The following is a 20284-nucleotide window of genomic DNA, read 5'->3' on the forward strand; positions in this document are numbered from 1 at the left end:
TTCCCCCCTTATATGAATATGGAAAAGTACTCTCTCACCAAACCCAAGTTCAGACAGGTGGACACACTTGGCCCTCATCAGCGAGGTGTATATAAGAGAGACACACACAGTGATTCAGTGCATGGATGGCAAAGGTGAGCTTTAAGTGAAGTAAAGTACTAATACAAAGACAGGTAATGTCCTGAAGCGTAAAAATAATTATCACAAATGTGTTCGCTATCTAAGTAGATATGAACTGAACTTTCCAGTCTTGTGAAATTATAAATGACGGGGGGGCTCTGGTGATACCGGAATCCCCAAACACTCAGTAAACACACACTGACTACGCCACCCCACGTTATTATTAAAGAGTATCACAGACAAATCATGTTAAATATGTCCTTCCTTTATTCTCTTACCACAGGACAATCACATCGTTCACAGCCCACAAGTCCTTCAAGACAACAGGTCGTCTGCATTACATGGGTGGGGGATCCTGGGGTGGTATGGGGAGCCTGACTCTACCCCACCCGTTTCCCAAGGCCCTCCTGTGGGTGGTCAGGGGCACTGTATCCTTCAGCCCCCATCTTCCACCCACCGGGCTTTGACCCAAGCGGGCCACCTAACACACTCCCTCCATCCTCCTGTCTCACTTTGTCTCGCTCTCTCTCCTGTGTCCGTCTCTGTTTCCTCCCCCTGCTTTTCTCCACAAAGGTCTTCTCTAACAGGGGGTGGGGGGGGTGAGCCAGATCAGAGCAGGTGTATCGCATCTGTGATGAGAGCAAACCAGAATAATTATGCAATTAACTGCAGAAAATAAAACAATCGTATAATCCAACTAATTCATAATGAAATATTTAATATATGAAAATCTAAATAAAGTAACTAAATATATGGATAAATAAGTGAAACACCACTGGATGAAACTGGCCTTCCAACATAAATAAATGAATAAATGGATGAATGAATAAATCATAGATAAATAAATAGACATGCAATTTGAAAATGTACTCTTTTATAAAAGTCAGTCCAGAGGCTTAACACAGATATATGATCATTCTGTTGAAGGCATTCTGAAATTTCACGAGTCCTGCATTTTTAATTAATCCAACTTTTATGTTGACCAAATCTTACATGCAAATGCCATATACATTAAAAACTGCTGTTAAATTAAATGTACCACATGGACTCAATCACACATTGAGTTCCTATAATCCATACAGTGCTAGTTCAGATCTCGATCATGTCATGACTAGCTGTGACTTGGATTCTCCGTAGACTGCTGCACAGCCGATAGAGTACTCTGAGGGATTGGTGGGCTGGAGCCAGCTTGTACTTTCTTAGCCTGTTGCACAACTGCAGCTCCTGTGGCTTATTGAGAGCCTGTGAGCTTTGCACTGATGTCACTGAGAGGTGTATTAGTTCTGTACTTGCTACAGCTCTGCAGTTTGGGCTGGGGACTCGCACTGTGAAAACACATAGATGTTTTCCTCTGTAATGTGAGAGTCCTGTATGAAGGGTTTAGCTGATTTTCAACTGAAGATTTTACTTTTTATTTGATATATATGTTTTTAATCATATACTGTCAATGACATTTTTGACTATTCATTTGTTTTGGTCTCAGATGCTTGTGCTGTGCAGGTTAATTCCTTTGTGTGACCACTGCTTGTGTTCATGATGGCTTGCATGTAAGGAAGGGCATGGTTCACAGCTGCATTAAGCTTTTTGGTGTTCAAAAAGAAGTATGCATTTCTGTGTATTCCAAATATCATAGAATTTTACAATACAGTTGTTTAATACTACTAACTAACTCTACAAGAACACTGTTTATTAATCTGCTATTGGATCCCAATAGCACTCATATTGTTATATTGTTGATTAATTATGGTAAATATGATGAATTAAGTATTATTTATTTATTAGCAGACACCCTTATCCAGGGCAACTTATACTTTACACAAGCTAAAGATTAAAGATTGCTTAAATTGCATAAACACTTGAGCTTTTCAATCAGAGGTACCAATAGTTCTCATTTAAAATGAGATGATATACACTCACCTAAAGGATTATTAGGAACACCATACTAATACTGTGTTTGACCCCCTTTCGCCTTCAGAACTGCCTTAATTCTACGTGGCATTGATTCAACAAGGTGCTGAAAGCATTCTTTAGAAATGTTGGCCCATATTGATAGGACAGCATCTTGCAGTTGATGGAGATTTGTGGGATGCACATCCAGGGCACGAAGCTCCCGTTCCACCACATCCCAAAGATGCTCTATTGGGTTGAGATCTGGTGACTGTGGGGGCCATTTTAGTACAGTGAACTCATTGTCATGTTCAAGAAACCAATTTGAAATGATTCGACCTTTGCGACATGGTGCATTATCCTGCTGGAAGTAGCCATCAGAGGATGGGTACATGGTGGTCATAAAGGGATGGACATGGTCAGAAACAATGCTCAGGTAGGCCGTGGCATTTAAACGATGCCCAATTGGCACTAAGGGGCCTAAAGTGTGCCATGAAAACATCCCCCACACCATTACACCACCACCACCAGCCTGCACAGTGGTAACAAGGCATGATGGATCCATGTTCTCATTCTGTTTACACCAAATTCTGACTCTACCATCTGAATGTCTCAACAGAAATCGAGACTCATCAGACCAGGCAACATTTTTCCAGTCTTCAACTGTCCAATTTTGGTGAGCTTGTGCAAATTGTAGCCTCTTTTTCCTATTTGTAGTGGAGATGAGTGGTACCCGGTGGGGTCTTCTGCTGTTGTAGCCCATCCGCCTCAAGGTTGTACGTGTTGTGGCTTCACAAATGCTTTGCTGCATACCTCGGTTGTAACGAGTGGTTATTTCAGTCAAAGTTGCTCTTCTATCAGCTTGAATCAGTCGGCCCATTCTCCTCTGACCTCTAGCATCAAGAAGGCATTTTCGCCCACAGGACTGCCGCATACTGGATGTTTTTCCCTTTTCACACCATTCTTTGTAAACCCTAGAAATGGTTGTGCGTGAAAATCCCAGTAACTAAGCAGATTGTGAAATACGTCTGGCACCAACAACCATGCCACGCTCAAAATTGCTTAAATCACCTTTCTTTCCCATTCAGACATTCAGTTTAGAGTTCAGGAGATTGTCTTGACCAGGACGACACCCCTAAATGCATTGAAGCAACTGCCATGTGATTGGTTGGTTAGATAATTGCATTAATGAGAAATTGAACAGGTGTTCCTAATAATCCTTTAGGTGAGTGTATACAGTGAGGGAAAAAGTATTTGATCCCTGCTGATTTTGTACGTTTGCCCACTGACAAAGAAATGATCAGTCTATAATTTTAATGGTAGGTGTATTTTAACAGTGAGAGACAGAATAACAACAAAAAAATCAAGAAAAATGCATTTCAAAAAAGTTATAAATGTATTTGCATGTTAATGAGGGAAATAAGTATTTGATCCCCTATCAATCAGCAAGATTTCTGGCTCCCAGGTGTCTTTTATACAGGTAACGAGCTGAGATTAGGGGCACTCTCTTAAAGGGAGTGCTCCTAATCTCAGGTCGTTACCTGTATAAAAGACACCTGTCCACAGAAGCAATCAATCAATCAGATTCCAAACTCTCCACCATGGCCAAGACCAAAGAGTTGTCCAAGGATGTCAGGGACAAGATTGTAGATCTACACAAGGCTGGAATGGGCTACAAGACCATCGCCAAGCAGCTTGGTGAGAAGGTGACAACAGTTGGTGCGATTATTCGCAAATGGAAGAAACACAAAATAACAGTCAGTCTCCCTTGGTCTGGGGCTCCATGCAAGATCTCACCTCGTGGAGTTTCAATGATCATGAGAATGGTGAGGAATCAGCCCAGAACTACAAGGGAGGATCTTGTTAATGATCTCAAGGCAGCTGGGACCATAGTCACCAAGAAAACAATTGGTAACACACTACGCCATGAAGGACTGAAATCCTGCAGCGCCCGCAAGGTCCCCCTGCTCAAGAAAGCACATGTACAGGCCCGTCTGAAGTTTGCCAATGAACATCTGAATGATTCAGAGGAAAACTGGGTGAAAGTGTTGTGGTCAGATGAGACCAAAATCGAGCTCTTTGGCATCAACTCAACTCGCCGTGTTTGGAGGAGGAAGAATGCTGCCTATGACCCCAAGAACACCATCCCCACCATCAAACATGGAGGTGGAAACATTATGCTTTGGGGGTGTTTTTCTGCTAAGGGGACAGGACAACTGCACCGCATCAAAGGGACGATGGACGGGGCCATGTACCGTCAAATCCTGGGTGAGAACCTCCTTCCCTCAGCCAGGGCATTGAAAATGGGTCGTGGATGGGTATTCCAGCATGACAATGACCCAAAACACACAGCCAAGGCAACAAAGGAGTGGCTCAAGAAGAAGCACATTAAGGTCCTGGAGTGGCCTAGCCAGTCTCCAGACCTTAATCCCATAGAAAATCTGTGGAGGGAGCTGAAGGTTCGAGTTGCCGAACGTCAGCCTCGAAACCTTAATGACTTGGAGAGGATCTGCAAAGAGGAGTGGGACAAAATCCCTCCTGAGATGTGTGCAAACCTGGTGGCCAACTACGAGAAACGTCTGACCTCTGTGATTGCCAACAAGGGTTTTGCCAACAAGTACTAAGTCGAAGGGGTCAAATACTTATTTCCCTCATTAACATGCAAATCAATGTATAACTTTTTTGAAATGCGTTTTTCTGGATTTTTTTGTTGTTATTCTGTCTCTCACTGTTAAAATACACCTACCATTAAAATTATAGACTGATCATTTATTTGTCAGTGGGCAAATGTACAAAATCAGCAGGGGATCAAATGCTTTTTTCCCTCACTGTATTTTTATAGGTGGTGATTTTTTTTTAATTCTCTGCTAAAGGGAAGAAATCACTATATTATTTTACATTCAAAACAAAAGGTTAAAATATACTGATACTGATTGTGGTTGTTCCTGCTGTTTGATAATAGCTCCTTAATTATCAATTTCTGTGTAATTCACCCCATTAAGCCCACAAGAGACAATAGGTTAGGGATGCTCTATAGACCTCTCTGACAACCCTCCTAAATTGCTGCCTCCCCTCCACTGGGAGCATTTCCAATAAGTAGAACACTTACTTTAAATTTGTATGCAGTGAATTATATTTTGTGCCCAGCAGTGGCACATTGTTTGCACTCCTCCCGGGGGACCTGTCCCTGTCAGTGTAAGGTGTATCACAAGACACAGAGATGGATTGGTTATTTTCCCAGCTTGGAACCTCACATTTCACAACAGATAAAGTATAACGAAATTGCACAGAAATCAGAGGCCCAAAAAAAAACTGAAATTATTCTGAGAGAGCAATTGTTGCTTCAATATCAATCGCAATTTGTTTTTGTTTTTATTTTATTTTTATTTTTCAGCCTAGGTGTCAGCAGGAAAAAAAAATCTATAATTTGTTCTTCTCTGCTCAGGACACAGTGACATTAAAAAAAATAATAACAATAATAATAAGTTATGTAGTTATCATAGGCAAATATATTTTTGACTGAATTAACTTTTTTTTTTTTCAGCACTCCAATTGTGTGCACGGCAACCTGTCACTTTGCTAAGCGCTTGCAGGAGAAACACTGGAATGAACTTGGACTTAAGTTGTGATAAATTCACCAGCAGAAAATGAAAAGGAATATTTTGGTGACAATAAATGAGATTTCACAGTGCTCCTATTATTGTCAAGGCAGAAGCCACCAAATTCAGTTACAATGGATTTACTTTTAAAGGAATTTTAATAACAAAAACAATCTCTTATTATTACTTTTGTAACAGTGCCATTCATTCAATATAATGGGATTCCCTTTATCTGCTAAACTATAAATAACAAGCTGATGTCTCATCACACATTCTTTTATTTTTATTTGTTGTTAAACTTGTATAATTTGAGTGTAGAATGCTCCATTTCTATAGCCTGAATCCAGCTGGACTCCAATCATATGATATGCTTATGCCATCTCTGGCAGTGTAGTAGAGCAAAGCATCATGGGAGCAGGATAGGTAGAAGTCAGATGGGTGATCCTCGGTTCTCCACACACCAGTGACTCACTGTGGTTTCTCGGCCATCGGCAGGTTCAGATAGTTAGCGGATCCATCTGCATGCAACCAAGCTATTTAAACCAGGCTGTGAACATTATGGGTTCACAATGCAGGAGAGGAAGTCAGCATTATAGTTGGTGGTACATGTCAGAGGTGGGATTCGGGACAATAATTCTGGTGTGTGACCTGAATGAAAATTTCCTTTTTCATAATACTATGCAAAGGCAATTGAATGATGATTTGTGATGGGAAAATATGAATAGAATAATAAGAAATAGAAAGCAAAACAAATAAAAAGCCAGGAAGAGAATACAAAACGAATGAAACAAACCCATTCTTCATTTGTGACCAGCACGACCCCACTGTTGTCGTTCTTTATTGCTGGTCCTCCTGGGAAGAGTATTCAGATGCACTGTGCCTGAACATGATTGTTTTGTTGTTGCACTGAAAAGACAGTGCCTTGAACGCATCTGCTAGCTCTCCTGACTAATGTGTTTGTTTCCTTTCACCGCAGTTCCTGGCAGAGCAAAATTGACTTATGCCTGCAGATGTTAAGAACGAAACCTGAATCATCCCACTGGGCTCTTAGACAAGGTGTGTGTGAAATGAACTCTCCCTTGTACTGCAGTTTACTTTTTTCTCCCCACAGTTTTTCACTTTTTTATTTCTGTCACCAGTTCCCCGCACTGCTTTTGGGTTCTGCATAACATGACATAGCTGTTCTAGAAATTACATTTTTAGAATACGATACAGGGGTCCAGAGAGTCTTGATAGGTAAAGGTCTCTAATCAGAGTGTACGTTGGGCATGATTTGTAAATTGTTAATTGGGAGGGTTTAAAATAAAACAATTACTGGAGACTTTCCAAAGTTTGATACTATTGAACTCAAACTCAAACAAAAGAGGTCCAACAGATCTCTCATCTCTTTGACAATGTACATAAAATTTGCTTTTCAGCTGGCCATCAAAGCGATATCAATTATGAACCCAAACTACCACTATTTTAGTATGAGCTGCATCAGACAACATTCATTCTTCTGTGCATGATAGCTGGGGTTGGTTTTGTATGGCCTGACAAATCAGAGGACTTACTTGCTGGCTTGCTTTCCTGTCCCGTTTTTCCAGCTGTGGCAGGTTGCTTGTTTTTGCACTGATGTGTCATCAGACTCAATTTTGAAGGAGGTTGTCAGAAGGGTGCTGCTCTCTGTTGCTACAGAGTATCAATCTGTACCCCTAAGACGGGGTTTTATGTCTATTTAAATATATCACCCATTAGATCATCTGCTTTCTTTGCGTGTGCAGGTCAGATCTATCATTCCTTGTGTTTTCATTTGCATGAAGTACAGAAATGCTCTCTGAAGAATGCACAAGCCAACTCATCGAAGGAGCTTTTTCTTTTGGTAAATTGCTTCTAGTCAGATAGTGAGCAACTCAGATGTTTTTCATACATGTCAGGTTTCTACCTTAACAGTATTAACAGATATTAAACAATTGATGGGATGTGGATTAATGGTCTATTAATAGAGTTAACACTTGTATTACCATGTGATGTTAGGTGGATTTCACAAATACAGCTTGTACAAAATAATACATATCTGTTACGTATACATATTGCCATTACCAAATTTGCTATCAGGTTGTTCACAGTTAATAGGTGGGGAAATAATACCCATTACAATAAATCATGACTAAACAATCATTTGTGATTAATCCCTGCACAGCAATCTTCTTTTGCAGAGACCATATGGAACAGCGAAAAACTTCAAAAAGAAACAGAAGCATTGTGAATAAACACCTTTCCCAGGATGATAAAGATCTGCATAGGTATGTCTTAAATCAATAATATCCTTTCAGAGTTTTGCTGGAGACCAGTTAAACCCAGAAAAAAACTGTACAGATTACTGTTGACTGAAGTGAATTCAGACAGCTAGGGTTATAAATCAATGGAATGGTAGTCTGAATCCGACAGTCTTCTGCAAACGCTGGAAATATATTATTGATACATAAGTATAGTTTAATGAACACTGTCCATTAAACTAAATTAATTAAGATGGTTTCAAATGAAGGGTGTGAATACTTTCATCTACAAACATCATCTACAAAGCCTGCTTCTCAACCATCTCTGCCTTTTATTACACTGCTTCAGGCATTAATAGCTGTGAAATAGGTTATTGACCCAAACCAGTGTTCCGCTTGTTAGTGCTGGAGAAGGACTGACATCATCGGGGCATAAATTAAGTAATGTGCACAAGTAGTCAGGATGTCAGAGGCTAATTAACAGTGTTTCAGGTTTTGCACATACTTAATGAAGCCGAGCAGTATCTTGGCTTGGTTTGAAATACAAATTAACAACTTGAAATGATTGATTAATTTCTCCCATCTGACCTTAAATTCTTTGATTTGAGGATAAAATAACACCTGGATAGTGGTAAACACTTCTACAAAGCCTAGGTAGCACACAAACCATATAAAACCAGTTAGTTTAATATAGTCTGAGTTTTACATTCCTTTCAGGGCAGGAATCAGTCTTTCTGGTTGCCATATGTAGACCATAGATAAACAGACAGACAGATGGACTTTAGATTAATCAGCAATCAGAAATGTAATTATATAATATATAAGTTAATGTCTGTCATCCGCTGCTTATTTGGGCCTCCTGGAATTTCCTGGAATAAAACCCAAATACCCAAGCGATAGAGAATGTATCCGTTACTCTGTGCTAGGTTCCACCAGTTTGCTTTAGGACACTATCCCTGCCAGCTGACTCTGAGGAGGTTTTGCAGATGGATTGCATGACATTAAATAAGGAGTGTCCTCTTCGTGGTTGATACCAAAGTCTGTGCCATTTCGATTTCATACTGATTTGGTCGGCTCCTAGTTTGCTGTAGAAGCAATCAAATTGAATAGGTGCTTTCTCCTCCAGTATAGTGTGCTTACATATTTATTTCCGTCTACAGGGATATGATGCCGTGCTGATGGGCCAGATGTTGCCCCTTTTTAATCTGGGTCTCTAATACCGCTGTGTCAAGTAGCAATATCTGTTAGGCAACAGGATTTCCCTGCAGATTTATTGAATTTTCACAGAAAGCTCAACCTCATCAGCAACAGGAATCAAACAAGGCCACACCAGTTGGAGGTTTTATGATATGCAGACTCTTGGGTATCAGCGGACACTATTAATTGGGATACTAAAACTTTATTCAGAATAAACTTATATACACAGCCTTGTGGAGTGTAAAGCACATCAGCACAATATGCACAACAATCTTCTCTTTTCAATGGGAGTTTGTTTTTCTCCGCTCCACCTGATGCGTTGGAAGGCACTAGTATGTCTAGCCTTTCAAGATTGATATCCCAGGGAAAGAGATGCGTGTGTATGTTACGAGTGCCTGGATGTGAGGCAGCCTATAACAAATTGGGACAGAAGGCTTCTGTGGGTAAAAATGCCCCTTTTCCATATGGATTAGATAGGCTGACCTGTGGTTAATAATTGCACTATGTCAGCTTTGGTTAAAGTACTGTGTCACTGGTCATTTTGTTCAATTGAATAGCTTCTCCACCAAACAGCAAATCTATTTTGTACCAGTGTTCTCCTTCTTTCCTTTTTTAATCTGCTGTAGATTTCTTTCGCAGACTGTCACCTGCATACCTAAGCGACGCACCACAGCACAATTTTGATCCATCAGACACATTATTTCATGCATTATGGATGAATTAATGAACCAGTGAATATAGGGGGATTTACATTTATATAGCAACTTTCATCCCCTCAGTATCACAAGTGCTTTATAAAGCCTTCAAAATGAGACACCGGGATGAAGGTAATTTACAGCACATCAAAGCATTGCAAACTGTGCACCCAAACCACTAAGCCACCATTAATATCTGATTGACTCATTCTTCCCAAGAACCATTACTCCTGGTGATAGTATACACTGGAAGTGCAGTGTTTTTTTGTTTTTGTTTTTGTTTTTTGTTTTTTTCCCAGGAGTACAAATTAGAATGTGTATCCATTCAATTGAAAAAGTACTGGTGCTGTGCCAGGGAAAAAACTAAAACAAAACACGATTCCAGTTCCTAATCACTGTGTATGCTCATGAACGTCACTGGTTGGAGATCAAAATTGGTCTCTTAAAACATAACTCGAGCGATGATTCGGTAAGATTGCGTGTATAGACGAGCGCATCTTTAGGAGTTAATTTTGTTGCTTATTCATTAAGTGTTTTTAGTTTTATATTCCTTGCTCTGTAATCTGTGTTCTGTGTTTTGCGTTTTGCATTTTGTTTAAAAACACGATTCCATACAATAACAGAAATGCTCGATCACTTGTATAGTACATAGCAGGATATTGACTACTGAATTGCTCATTTGTTTTATTTGATCTATTTTCATTTTTTAGATGTGATTATTATGATGTTCTTGTGTCGGTATAGATCCTTTGCTGCATATTTTTAATAAGAAGCAGTGCCAGCGAAATGTTCTCAGATACAAATCTTCTGTTTAAAGTCAGCATTACAGGTAGGGGATTGTATCCACCAGAGTTACAGGCATCTGGTATAACAGCTCTAAACTGTTTCTGCGTGCAAAGCCCTGTGTAATAGAGGGCTATATCCCCAGCCGCTAAGCAATTTACACTTATGACAAATGAGTTCTGACTGAATACCCTGGCGATGGACTCTGGATAGGGGAAATAACTCATATTCTCACACTTCTAAATTTGCAGTCTAAATGCACTTTGAACATCTTTCCTGTGGTGTAAAATAAATAAATTAAAGAAAAATAACTTGGTCTTGGAGAGACCAAAATAAAGAAATAAATATCAGCCAATCACACTTTAGGTTCTAATAGCCATTAACCACTTTGATCTTCTTAGTTTACAGATCATGGTCTACCACCGTGAAAACATACTGTACTCATCCCTAGAGTGGGTTATGTTAGGAGCTGCTTCCCTTTCATCCCTCACTCCATCTGTTGCCTGCTGAAGCTCCAGTGGAAAATTCCCACCTCGTATATCTGTGACTCATATCACTATTGTATCATAAACTTAGGAATACCTCCCTGAACAGCACTGTACACTGTTCAGCTACTCCCATAGTTCTCTGAATCCAGTTTTTTTTTCATTGGGCAGATCACACTCTCTGCCTGCATTTAATCTGCTTTGTAATTTTCTACCTTATTTTCCACATAGGCTTTCATTCTTTTGTCCCCACCAAAAAAAAAAAAAAATACCCAAAATATTATTGTTCCCTTTGACTTTTGATTGTTTACAAAACTTCGGTTGAGTGCCACCAATTAAGGTGTTTCGAAGATAATGCAAGTTCAGAATGCTTTGCAGCTCGGCAACACTATTGGTACCCACCATTGAGCATGCAACAAAATGTGTGCATGTCATCAGAAGACAACTTTTACAAATGCTCACAATCAGGAGTATTTCACATCTTATTTAGATTCAATATGTTTGGATTCTTTCAAAAATCGTAAGTTGCCTATAATGATCGTATCCTGAAAAATGCAGATGGATCGATCTTCCCTGCAGGTGGAATCATACACTTTTTCATTTAACACCGGGGGGCAAGATTAGTCTCCACAGACCTGTATCCTGTATGAGTGGCATCTTAGAAAATGGACAGCTGTGTGGTGACAGTGCATCAATCTACTTCATACTAGGTGACAGTATTTTAGCTATCACTAACAGCAAAACTGAGTCTAAACCCCAAACTAAAGGTCTTCAAACATAGTGTTGGAGAGTTCCAATCTGACAGGTGTTTTCAAAAATTATTTATTTTTAGGTTTGGAAACCAGTTGTACACATTTCTGTAGTGTAAGGAATCCATAGGATGACAATTAATCAATTAAATGTTTATTTGGTAATTAAATCATTTAGAGAAACAGGGGACAGAGATACAGAGGATCCTCAGACTCAACAAAGGTTTTGAGCCCTTAAAAATATAGATGTGGTCATTTATATGTTGAGACCTCAAGACAGAACACAGAAAATATCCATATATGGGATAAAAGTTGAATCATTCATTAATATACATGAAATGTAGATTAATATGCAAATCTAACAGATTAGATTGGTTACTGAATGAACAGCAATATAGATAATGAGTATGGATACCCCATTGTCAGTCCCACTGGGAGAAATTGCAACTCGCAACTTCTGTGACCTTGGTGACAACTCTTAGAAACAACAGCAGGGTTTGTTATTTTCACATGTTTACCTCATCCCCTGAAAGTGTCAAGGCAAGGAACAGGAATTGTTTTTGAATTAAGTGTCTCTGTCTGCTACAGACTTCTCAAGACTCAGATAGAAAGGTGTTTTTTTGCTTCTTTGCCAAGCTTGCTGCAGACCCAGCACAATCAGAGCATATCATCAGCATGGCATGACACACCTGTGGAATCAGCTGCTACTCCCAGAGATGCTGCAAAACAGTTTGTAAGTGCTTTAAAGACTGTATTGCCTCTAATGTACATTTCACACAATACAGGTTTCTGAAAGGCAAACATTTTACTGTGATTCACTGTCTAAGTAGCCTTATGTTAATTCAAAGCAATTATGGCCATATGTCTTATAAAAGCTTGTGAGCACACCTTAAAAAAGGAAACAAACGCATTGGAGAATATTAATGCAAACTCATGAATGCTCAAACATGAATACCCAGAGGGCCAATTACCAGGTTAGACTCAAGCAGGAGGGTTAAAATAATTTCCAGCTCACTGAAATAACATGCTACTGTATAACCAAATGAGGCATGTATATCTGGGGTATGTTGAGGAGTGTTTAGTTTAGTTTAGTTTAGAATGCCTTCTGACATTGTACATTAGAGTGATGGGAGTCTGATCATAGAAAACGCCTCTTTCTTTAACTTCAGTTAAATAAAAGCTTTCACCCTATTTAACAAAGTTTACAAAACATAATTTCTGTAATATAATTTCTAATATAATAATTTTTGAAATTAGTTTTATTCCAAAGTATCCTTCTGCAGGCCAAACAAAGTGTGTCTGCAGGCCATATTTTGGGTGTCCTTTTTCTAGAGACTAGGACTGAAGGACAACATTATCGTCATCATGGTTTTGTGATGCAACACGTAATTAGAAATGTGAATTGCCAGATTTGCCAATGTGCTGCAAGACCTTTGTCCATGGACGTGCTCGATATCAGTTCAAAGACCTACTGCACGTCCTTTGTTCTGAGGAGGTTTGTATTCATTATATGCATTTTTAAGACATCCTGAACTTTACAGGTAATTGTTTTTTATTAGCTGCTGATCTACCGTTTGAAAACGTACCATGTTTACATACCTCTTGCAAAAACAATTATTTTAGTATGCTTGGCAATAAACGTAATACAACAATAAACACTTGTCCAGACATCTTTATCTCTGTCATTGTGAACATCAAATCCCAAATATCCAACTGTAGAGAAAGTCCTGAGGAATCAAGGAGCATTTGCATGATATGACAATTTTAATGCCGCAAGGTATAATTTGGATTTACATGACAATGTGCTGAATTCTAACAACTTCATCTCTGTTTGCGTGAGGAATATAATTGTGACAAAAGACATATCGCACACCAGATGTCCTTTTTGTCAGCCTAATTGTTTACTTTGTGGTTGGATTGGATGCTTTGCTTTTAAAAATTATTTTCATTCACGTGCCTGCACAAAGCCCACATCTTCATTTCCCACTCTCTGTCCCTGCAGCTGCATGTTATTTGTATCAGGTGGCAAAGGTTAATGCCTTCCTGAAATAAAATTAGTGATCAACGCACAGACAAGAGGTGGCAACAAGCTGGGAGCTGGTAACATCATGAAATGCTACATCAATAAGATGAAACAAAGCCAAACATTACACAGAAACAAAATAGCCACTGTTCATTTTTTTGTGACAAACAACACACCTAGAACAGTACAGTACAGGATACACACAAGTCACTCTCGTTATTTTCCTTCCATTGATCTGTTGGCAACTGCTGCCACTTCCAGGACAATAGCTATTTTTGGGCCTGGCCCTCACTGTTCAAAACTGTTGAAACTTTTTCTAATCAATGGCTTACTTCTGAATTTCCAAAAAAGCACACATTCAATACTTTTTTAAGTACAAAAATAAATTAAAAGGGCTTTGAGAGGTAGCTCTTCACTTTTTATGATGTATACAATCAAGACAAACCTACAGAACAAGGTATATTCGAATTGCTTAGCGCATTAAATCAAAGAGATTTAAATGGATAGATTAACTGAAGTGCATGCGATACATTCAGTCAGTATCATAGCCAAGCTAATAGTGAATACCTAGAAGCCAAAGCATGCCAGAATAATTTGGTACCATTAAGATATAATTTGCCTCAAGATATTTTGAAAAGGACAGTCGTTATCTGATACATGCTTCTCTTTGTTGTGGTAGCAGCAGCAGGATACAAAACAATGAGAAATAAAATGCTGGAAATGCAGTCAAACCTGTCAAGTTTCAAAGTTGATACTTAGCTTCAAACAGTCTACTTCAGTTGCTCTTAATGGAAGTTATATAAATGTGTGATTAGGTCAAATCCTCAGACTGTATGAGAGCTTTCACTATGAAAGAACCCAGAGCAAGGACTATATGACTTGGTAGCTTGTTCCAGACCCTTACTATTCTTAATTTTAAAGAATTACCTCTTAATTTCAGTCCTACACATTGTACTTCTCTGTATTTTTGCACTTTGTTTGCACTTATGTTGTAAGTCGCCCTGGATAAGGGCGTCTGCCAAGAAATTAAAATAATAATAATAAAAATAATAATTGTAACCTCCATTTGTGATCCTTGGTCCCTGGCTCATTATTGACCCTGAAGTAATCCGCAGGGGTTGACTTTGGCCATCCCCTTCAGGATTTGGGATTCCTGAATCAAATCCTCTCATAATCCCCTCTGTTCCAGATGAAAAAAGATACACTCTTCTTCAACGTGCCTGCTGATGAAGTCCCAATGACATCAGGAATTATGGTAATTGCTCTTCACTGGACTCTCACTGGGGCGCAGTGTCCGTTTTGGACTGAAGCTGCATACAGTTTTCTAAATGTGCTCCTACTGGTGCAATGTACAATTTGAACATTACTCCCCTTCATTGAAAAATCCCCATTGTTCACAGTATATCCAATATAGTTCAGACTGTGTTGCTGTTGTTGTTGTTGTTGTTGTTGTTGTTATCTCTTCCACCAGGGCCCCAATCCTCGTACCTGGTTTAACTAATTCAGGCTAATCAGCTGGATTCAGTTCATCCGATAATTTAAATCAGGCTCTCTCCTATGGTAATTTACTCAGCTGGGCTTTAATCTTGCATTGAGGAACAGAAAAAGACAGACTTCTGTCAAGTTATACTGAAAGCTATCTGACTATCTCAGTTTGCCACCTACAAGGAACGGGACCCTGTTGTCTAGGTGAAGACAAGGAAGGATTAACACACCACCAACTTCTTTTCATAGGCTGCTTCCTCTGTTTCACTGCCACACATCTTTATACTGTTTATAATGTACATTCCTGCTACTTGCATGTTGTAGGCTACTTTGCATATATTAGCATTACAATTTAATGTACCAGGTGCTTGCCTAGTCTTGAAGAGTGCCTAAGTGTTTTTATGTTATCTTTGCTGCTGCTAAACCAGGAGCTATTAATTTCCCCTGCACATTTAACATATTTCCCAATTATACAATTGATTACATTATTGAGGTAAACATGACCTTTTTCTGACCTTTACCTTTCCATATTTATTTTTATATCTATAGGCTAGGCTACATAACAATCCCTACGTTGGTAACTGTAAAACATATTCTGAATACATAATTAGTTACATCATTCTTAATTGGGAGAGGTTTAGGATTCACACACACACACACACACAATGATTACTTGTATTCGACTGGATTATCTTGTACTTAAGTATATTTAATTATTTATTTGTACACACTTTAATCGCCAAAGGTTTAGGAGATGGTGAAATAATGTATTGAAATCCTTTTCAAAATGTGTTTTAAAACATGCGTTTAACGTTTTGCTCCCCAATACATTGATAAAGCGCCACCTTGTGGACATCCATTGGACTGCGAGAGAGATTTGGGCGATTTGGAATATTACAAGAACAGAATACAGGGAAAGAAAAAAAAATTGGAACGAATGATGCATAGAGATTATATTTCCCCCTGAAAATAAGCACATTACCTAACACGACAGTGTGACCCACAGATTATTTGTTCTTGATTGAAGTGAACAGTATTAACTTTTGATATAACAAATACAGAAAATGTCCTGATGTGTCTGTCTGTCAGGTTCTAGACTAAAGCTAGATTATATGGTTCATATGGCTATAGCAATTTTAACATTATGATGATGACGATGACGACAGCAAATCAGTTATAGCATAACCGTATAACCCGTATTGCTGTATTATGTTCGACTTTTGTTGAACTCGCTAAAGTCACTGTTGCCCAGAATTAATAAGCATCACTGGAATAACCTCGCCTGAAATATCTCACAAGCCATCTAGGGCTTAGCATACCTCTGTAATGATTATATATATTTGCATACTTCTGCAATGACGCTTAACTGGGAGCTAAAATCACAGCTGATGCACCTTCTCTCCCTCCCCCGTCATCCACTCCTAACCTGTAGACTAGGAGCGAGTAACTTTATCAAAGATGAACAGTTCCATTCAGTTGACTTTCTAAAGGGGGCTGCTGTGGAAATGCGCTACGACTCTTATCGAGGCTCTATCGGTGATATCACAATAACATAAGCTTCCGTGGTGCGGTATGAGCATTTACGTCCTAACTGAGGTCACCCAGTGTGTTTTTAACAGAAAAGTGGAGTATTGAGCGGCACCACAGGGCACACACTTACCCTTGAACTCCCCCAGCGCAGGCAGTGGTTCGCTCCCCCTAGCGGAAGTGCCCGCAGTTCGAGCAACTGAGTCTCAGAGCGAAAGTTCTCCCCACCTGGCGCGGACGGGAAGAGGCTCCGTCTCCGCAGAACAAACCATGAGGCGGAAAGAAAAGCGGCTGCTCCAGGTCGCAGGGCTGTTGATCGCCGCTCTCCTGTTCCTGCCCAACGTGGGGCTGTGGTCTCTGTACCGAGACAGGGTGTTTGAGAACTCGCCGGAATTGGTGGAAGGGGCTGCCGGGCTTCCCGGTATACAGGTAAGGCAGGCGAAGGGGTCCGACCCGCCGACCCCCTCTTCTCGATCGCGTCCGTGCGGTGGGATCCCCGTCACAGCCACAGGTGGCCCACGCTGCGGTGTACTTGTGCGGGTTTCGTCCTCCCCGGCACTTTGTTCCTCCCCTGCTCGTACTGAGAGTATTGCACGTTAGTGTACATTTGACGTCACCGGGATATAAACTTACTTTGCGCATGTATGTTTGTGTTTGTGTCTCGTTGTGCTTTTTGCCCGGCCAACTTGTGACATTTGAATCATATGAGGCTCGGGTTGTGTTGTCTTTTTTGCAATGGGAAAAGGCCACGTACTCCAACAGTGCCAGCTCCAGGATGTCCGGGAAGATGACTTAAGTGATCATCCTCCCTTTGTAAACATGTTTATTTAGGTAGTAAATATTATTATTATTGTTATTAATATGATCATTATCAGTACCACAGCTTTGTATCCGTGGTGTTGCACAGTGTTTTCAGTGAAATCCTGCAAACTGTGCAGCCCTGTGTGATTGGGGACAGATGTCAAGTTTGCACGGCCGCAGGATGCAGTTTTTTGGGGGGTGGGGGTGACACCAATGCAGCTCATTTTACTCGAATTACTTTGTACTTTTCCCTCCGTCTTGTTATAGTCCATATTTTCCGAGTCTGCAGCAGATGGCCGGGGCATTGAAATCGGTCTAGTTGTGCCATGTTTTATGCATAAGTTAAGTTATTAAACTTTGCCATGGAAATCGGATTGTATGTTTTGCGTGGGACAGTCTTTGCAATGCGAAGTGTGTGTCGACACACCGTGCATATTAATACTGTGATATAAATAGACTGTATATACTAAGAACAGCTGTATCGCTTGCATTGAACAACAGTGGCTCCAAACCCATAAGCTGTCACTTTCTCTCTACCAAGACACAAGGGAGACGGGGACAATATGAATGAAACGCATCTCCACAAACCAGGAGAAGCTAGACTAATCTTCGTCTGTCCTGATATCGTTATTATTGTCTTCTCTGTCAAACCCAGATTGTCACCCGAGGCTGTAACACAACATATAGAACAGATTAAGCACTAAAATATTAATTGAGTGAGTACACCAGGGATGTAAAATTTTGATTAGGCCTGCCTAGCGGTTCCAGATGCGATAGGCTGTATTCTCCAGTCAGTAAATCTCCTCGGCTTTGTCATGTGTGTAAACTTTGAAACGTGATTTCAGACTGAACAGAAGCAAATGTATTTATTATTATTATTAATCCTAATCATATTTAATGAGTTGTAAAGCATACCACTTCCATACTTTATCACATACTTCTATTGTTTTGTACTTGATGTTCATTTTTTGAATGAATGCCCTTAACTATTAGGAATGAAATAGCTAGCTCTTCATGTTAGCGAAGTTTGTGATATACAGGTGATATACTTTTGGATGCCAATCGGATATTCAAATACAGACACCAATCTGTAGAAATAAACATTTAGAACCTATTCCAAAAGTATTTTCGTGAAACCAGTTCCTCTAAAGACTGGTCTTTTATTTATTTATGAATGTATTTATTTATTGTCATATTTTGAAACCATTCCCTTAACTTTGTCTGCTTCATGCATGCTAGCAGTCCTACCTAGGCATTACTTCATATGTTCATCTGTGGGCATCTCTGTAAATGGACTATAATAAAGAGCTCGGTGCTTTTACACCGAGCCTCCTATCGAATAAGCGATTTAAAACTGCTGTCTGAGAGCTGTTCTGGTATCACAAATTATTAATTGACCATCTGAAATTTCCACAGTTATGAAAAAGCCTCTCTTATGAAATAACTGCTAAAACATGACTTATGCCTGCCAGAGTGTCCTGTTGAATCATATTTTTGTTTTGAAGAATGTATATTTGGCTGTCAGTATTATCCAGAGGTTATTTACCAAGGGTTACCAATTTGCAGGTCTCCGTTCTAAGAAGCCTTATGCCTTAGGTTGAATTTTGCAAAGGGATGATGTAGTTGTTCTGTGACCAACAATGTAAAGCACCTTTGTTTGCTGACCTTTTCCCCCTAATGTCATCTGCATTAAAATGTCACATTAAATTCAAGAGAAAAAAGATGCCCCCAAGTATGTCTTTTCATATGCATGTCTTTTGTCTTTGTGTCATTGAATATTAAACAAATGTAAAATGTGTTTTTGTTAATAAGACATGGGAGGTTAATAATCAAATGAGAAACATCCATAGTCTGTCATGCACTTCTAAAATGGCAGGGAGAAGTGTATGCGCCTTGCACTTCCACACAATAAAAGATTGGCGTGTGCCTGTGTGTGTGTAATAAAATTTTCCAGAAATATGGTTCTCTAAAAAATAATTAGAAGCCTTAAACATAATAATCCTTAAAACACAGAGACTGCTAAATTGAGTGAAATATGATTCATGTTTTCTGGAGTCACTGGATAGTTCAGCATAGTTTATAGTTTTTGTTTCATCCGGTTATTGCCAAATCCCAGCTAGAGCGTGGCACATAAATGTTATTCTGCGCTGTACTCAAATTCCTGTCTTTGCACTATGGCAAGAACACTGCTTCAGCCTCAAGTGTACACCTGCCATCTATCCAGACTTTTATATAGACTTTTGGACAGAAAAATATAGACAATAATCACACATCTCTCTTTGCAATTGTTAATCTTTGTTTCTGTGAAGCTAGTAAAACTAAATTAAATAGTCTTACTCCAAAGCTTTAATTTCCCTTCAAGATCATATATATATATATATAGGATAGGATAGGATAGGATAGGATAGGTTAGCTTTCCTAACTTTTTCCATAGTGTAGGAAGACACATTTACTAAAATTACTTTGTACTCTTTCTGGGTCTTTTCCTGAAAAAGGCTTATTCGTTTCCTTTATTCAGAAAGTATTGCATGTGATGCAATGCAAAGAATGAACCTACATACATTTGATTAATTTTAAATGCATGTAGTTCACATTGGATCAACTGCAAGGCTGTAATTTGTACTTGTCCGAAGATTTGACTGAACTGTAAATTGGTTTGTTTTGGGGATAGCAGC

At 39.4% G+C, this 20284-nt stretch overlaps 1 protein-coding gene and 1 long non-coding RNA gene across 2 annotated transcripts in view; one reads left to right on the forward strand and one right to left on the reverse strand.

The window, feature by feature from the left end:
• Positions 1-369: 369 nt before the first annotated feature.
• LOC136762877 (uncharacterized) lies at positions 370-17076 on the reverse strand. Its single transcript, XR_010820923.1, has 2 exons — positions 16942-17076; positions 370-749 (listed from the first exon to the last, which is right to left on the reverse strand). It is a non-coding gene; the product is annotated as an uncharacterized LOC136762877 (long non-coding RNA).
• A 2-nt stretch (positions 17077-17078) lies between these two features.
• The window catches only part of galnt10 (UDP-N-acetyl-alpha-D-galactosamine:polypeptide N-acetylgalactosaminyltransferase 10 (GalNAc-T10)), a 97057-nt gene continuing 93851 nt past the window's right edge, over positions 17079-20284 (forward strand). Inside the window, exon 1 of the mRNA XM_066716471.1 lies at positions 17079-17237. Coding sequence (XP_066572568.1) covers positions 17079-17237 — 159 coding nt within the window. The remainder of the gene's footprint in view (positions 17238-20284) is intronic.

Source organism: Amia ocellicauda, chromosome 11, assembly GCF_036373705.1.
Source record: "Amia ocellicauda isolate fAmiCal2 chromosome 11, fAmiCal2.hap1, whole genome shotgun sequence".
Classification (NCBI taxonomy): Eukaryota; Metazoa; Chordata; class Actinopteri; order Amiiformes; family Amiidae; genus Amia; species Amia ocellicauda.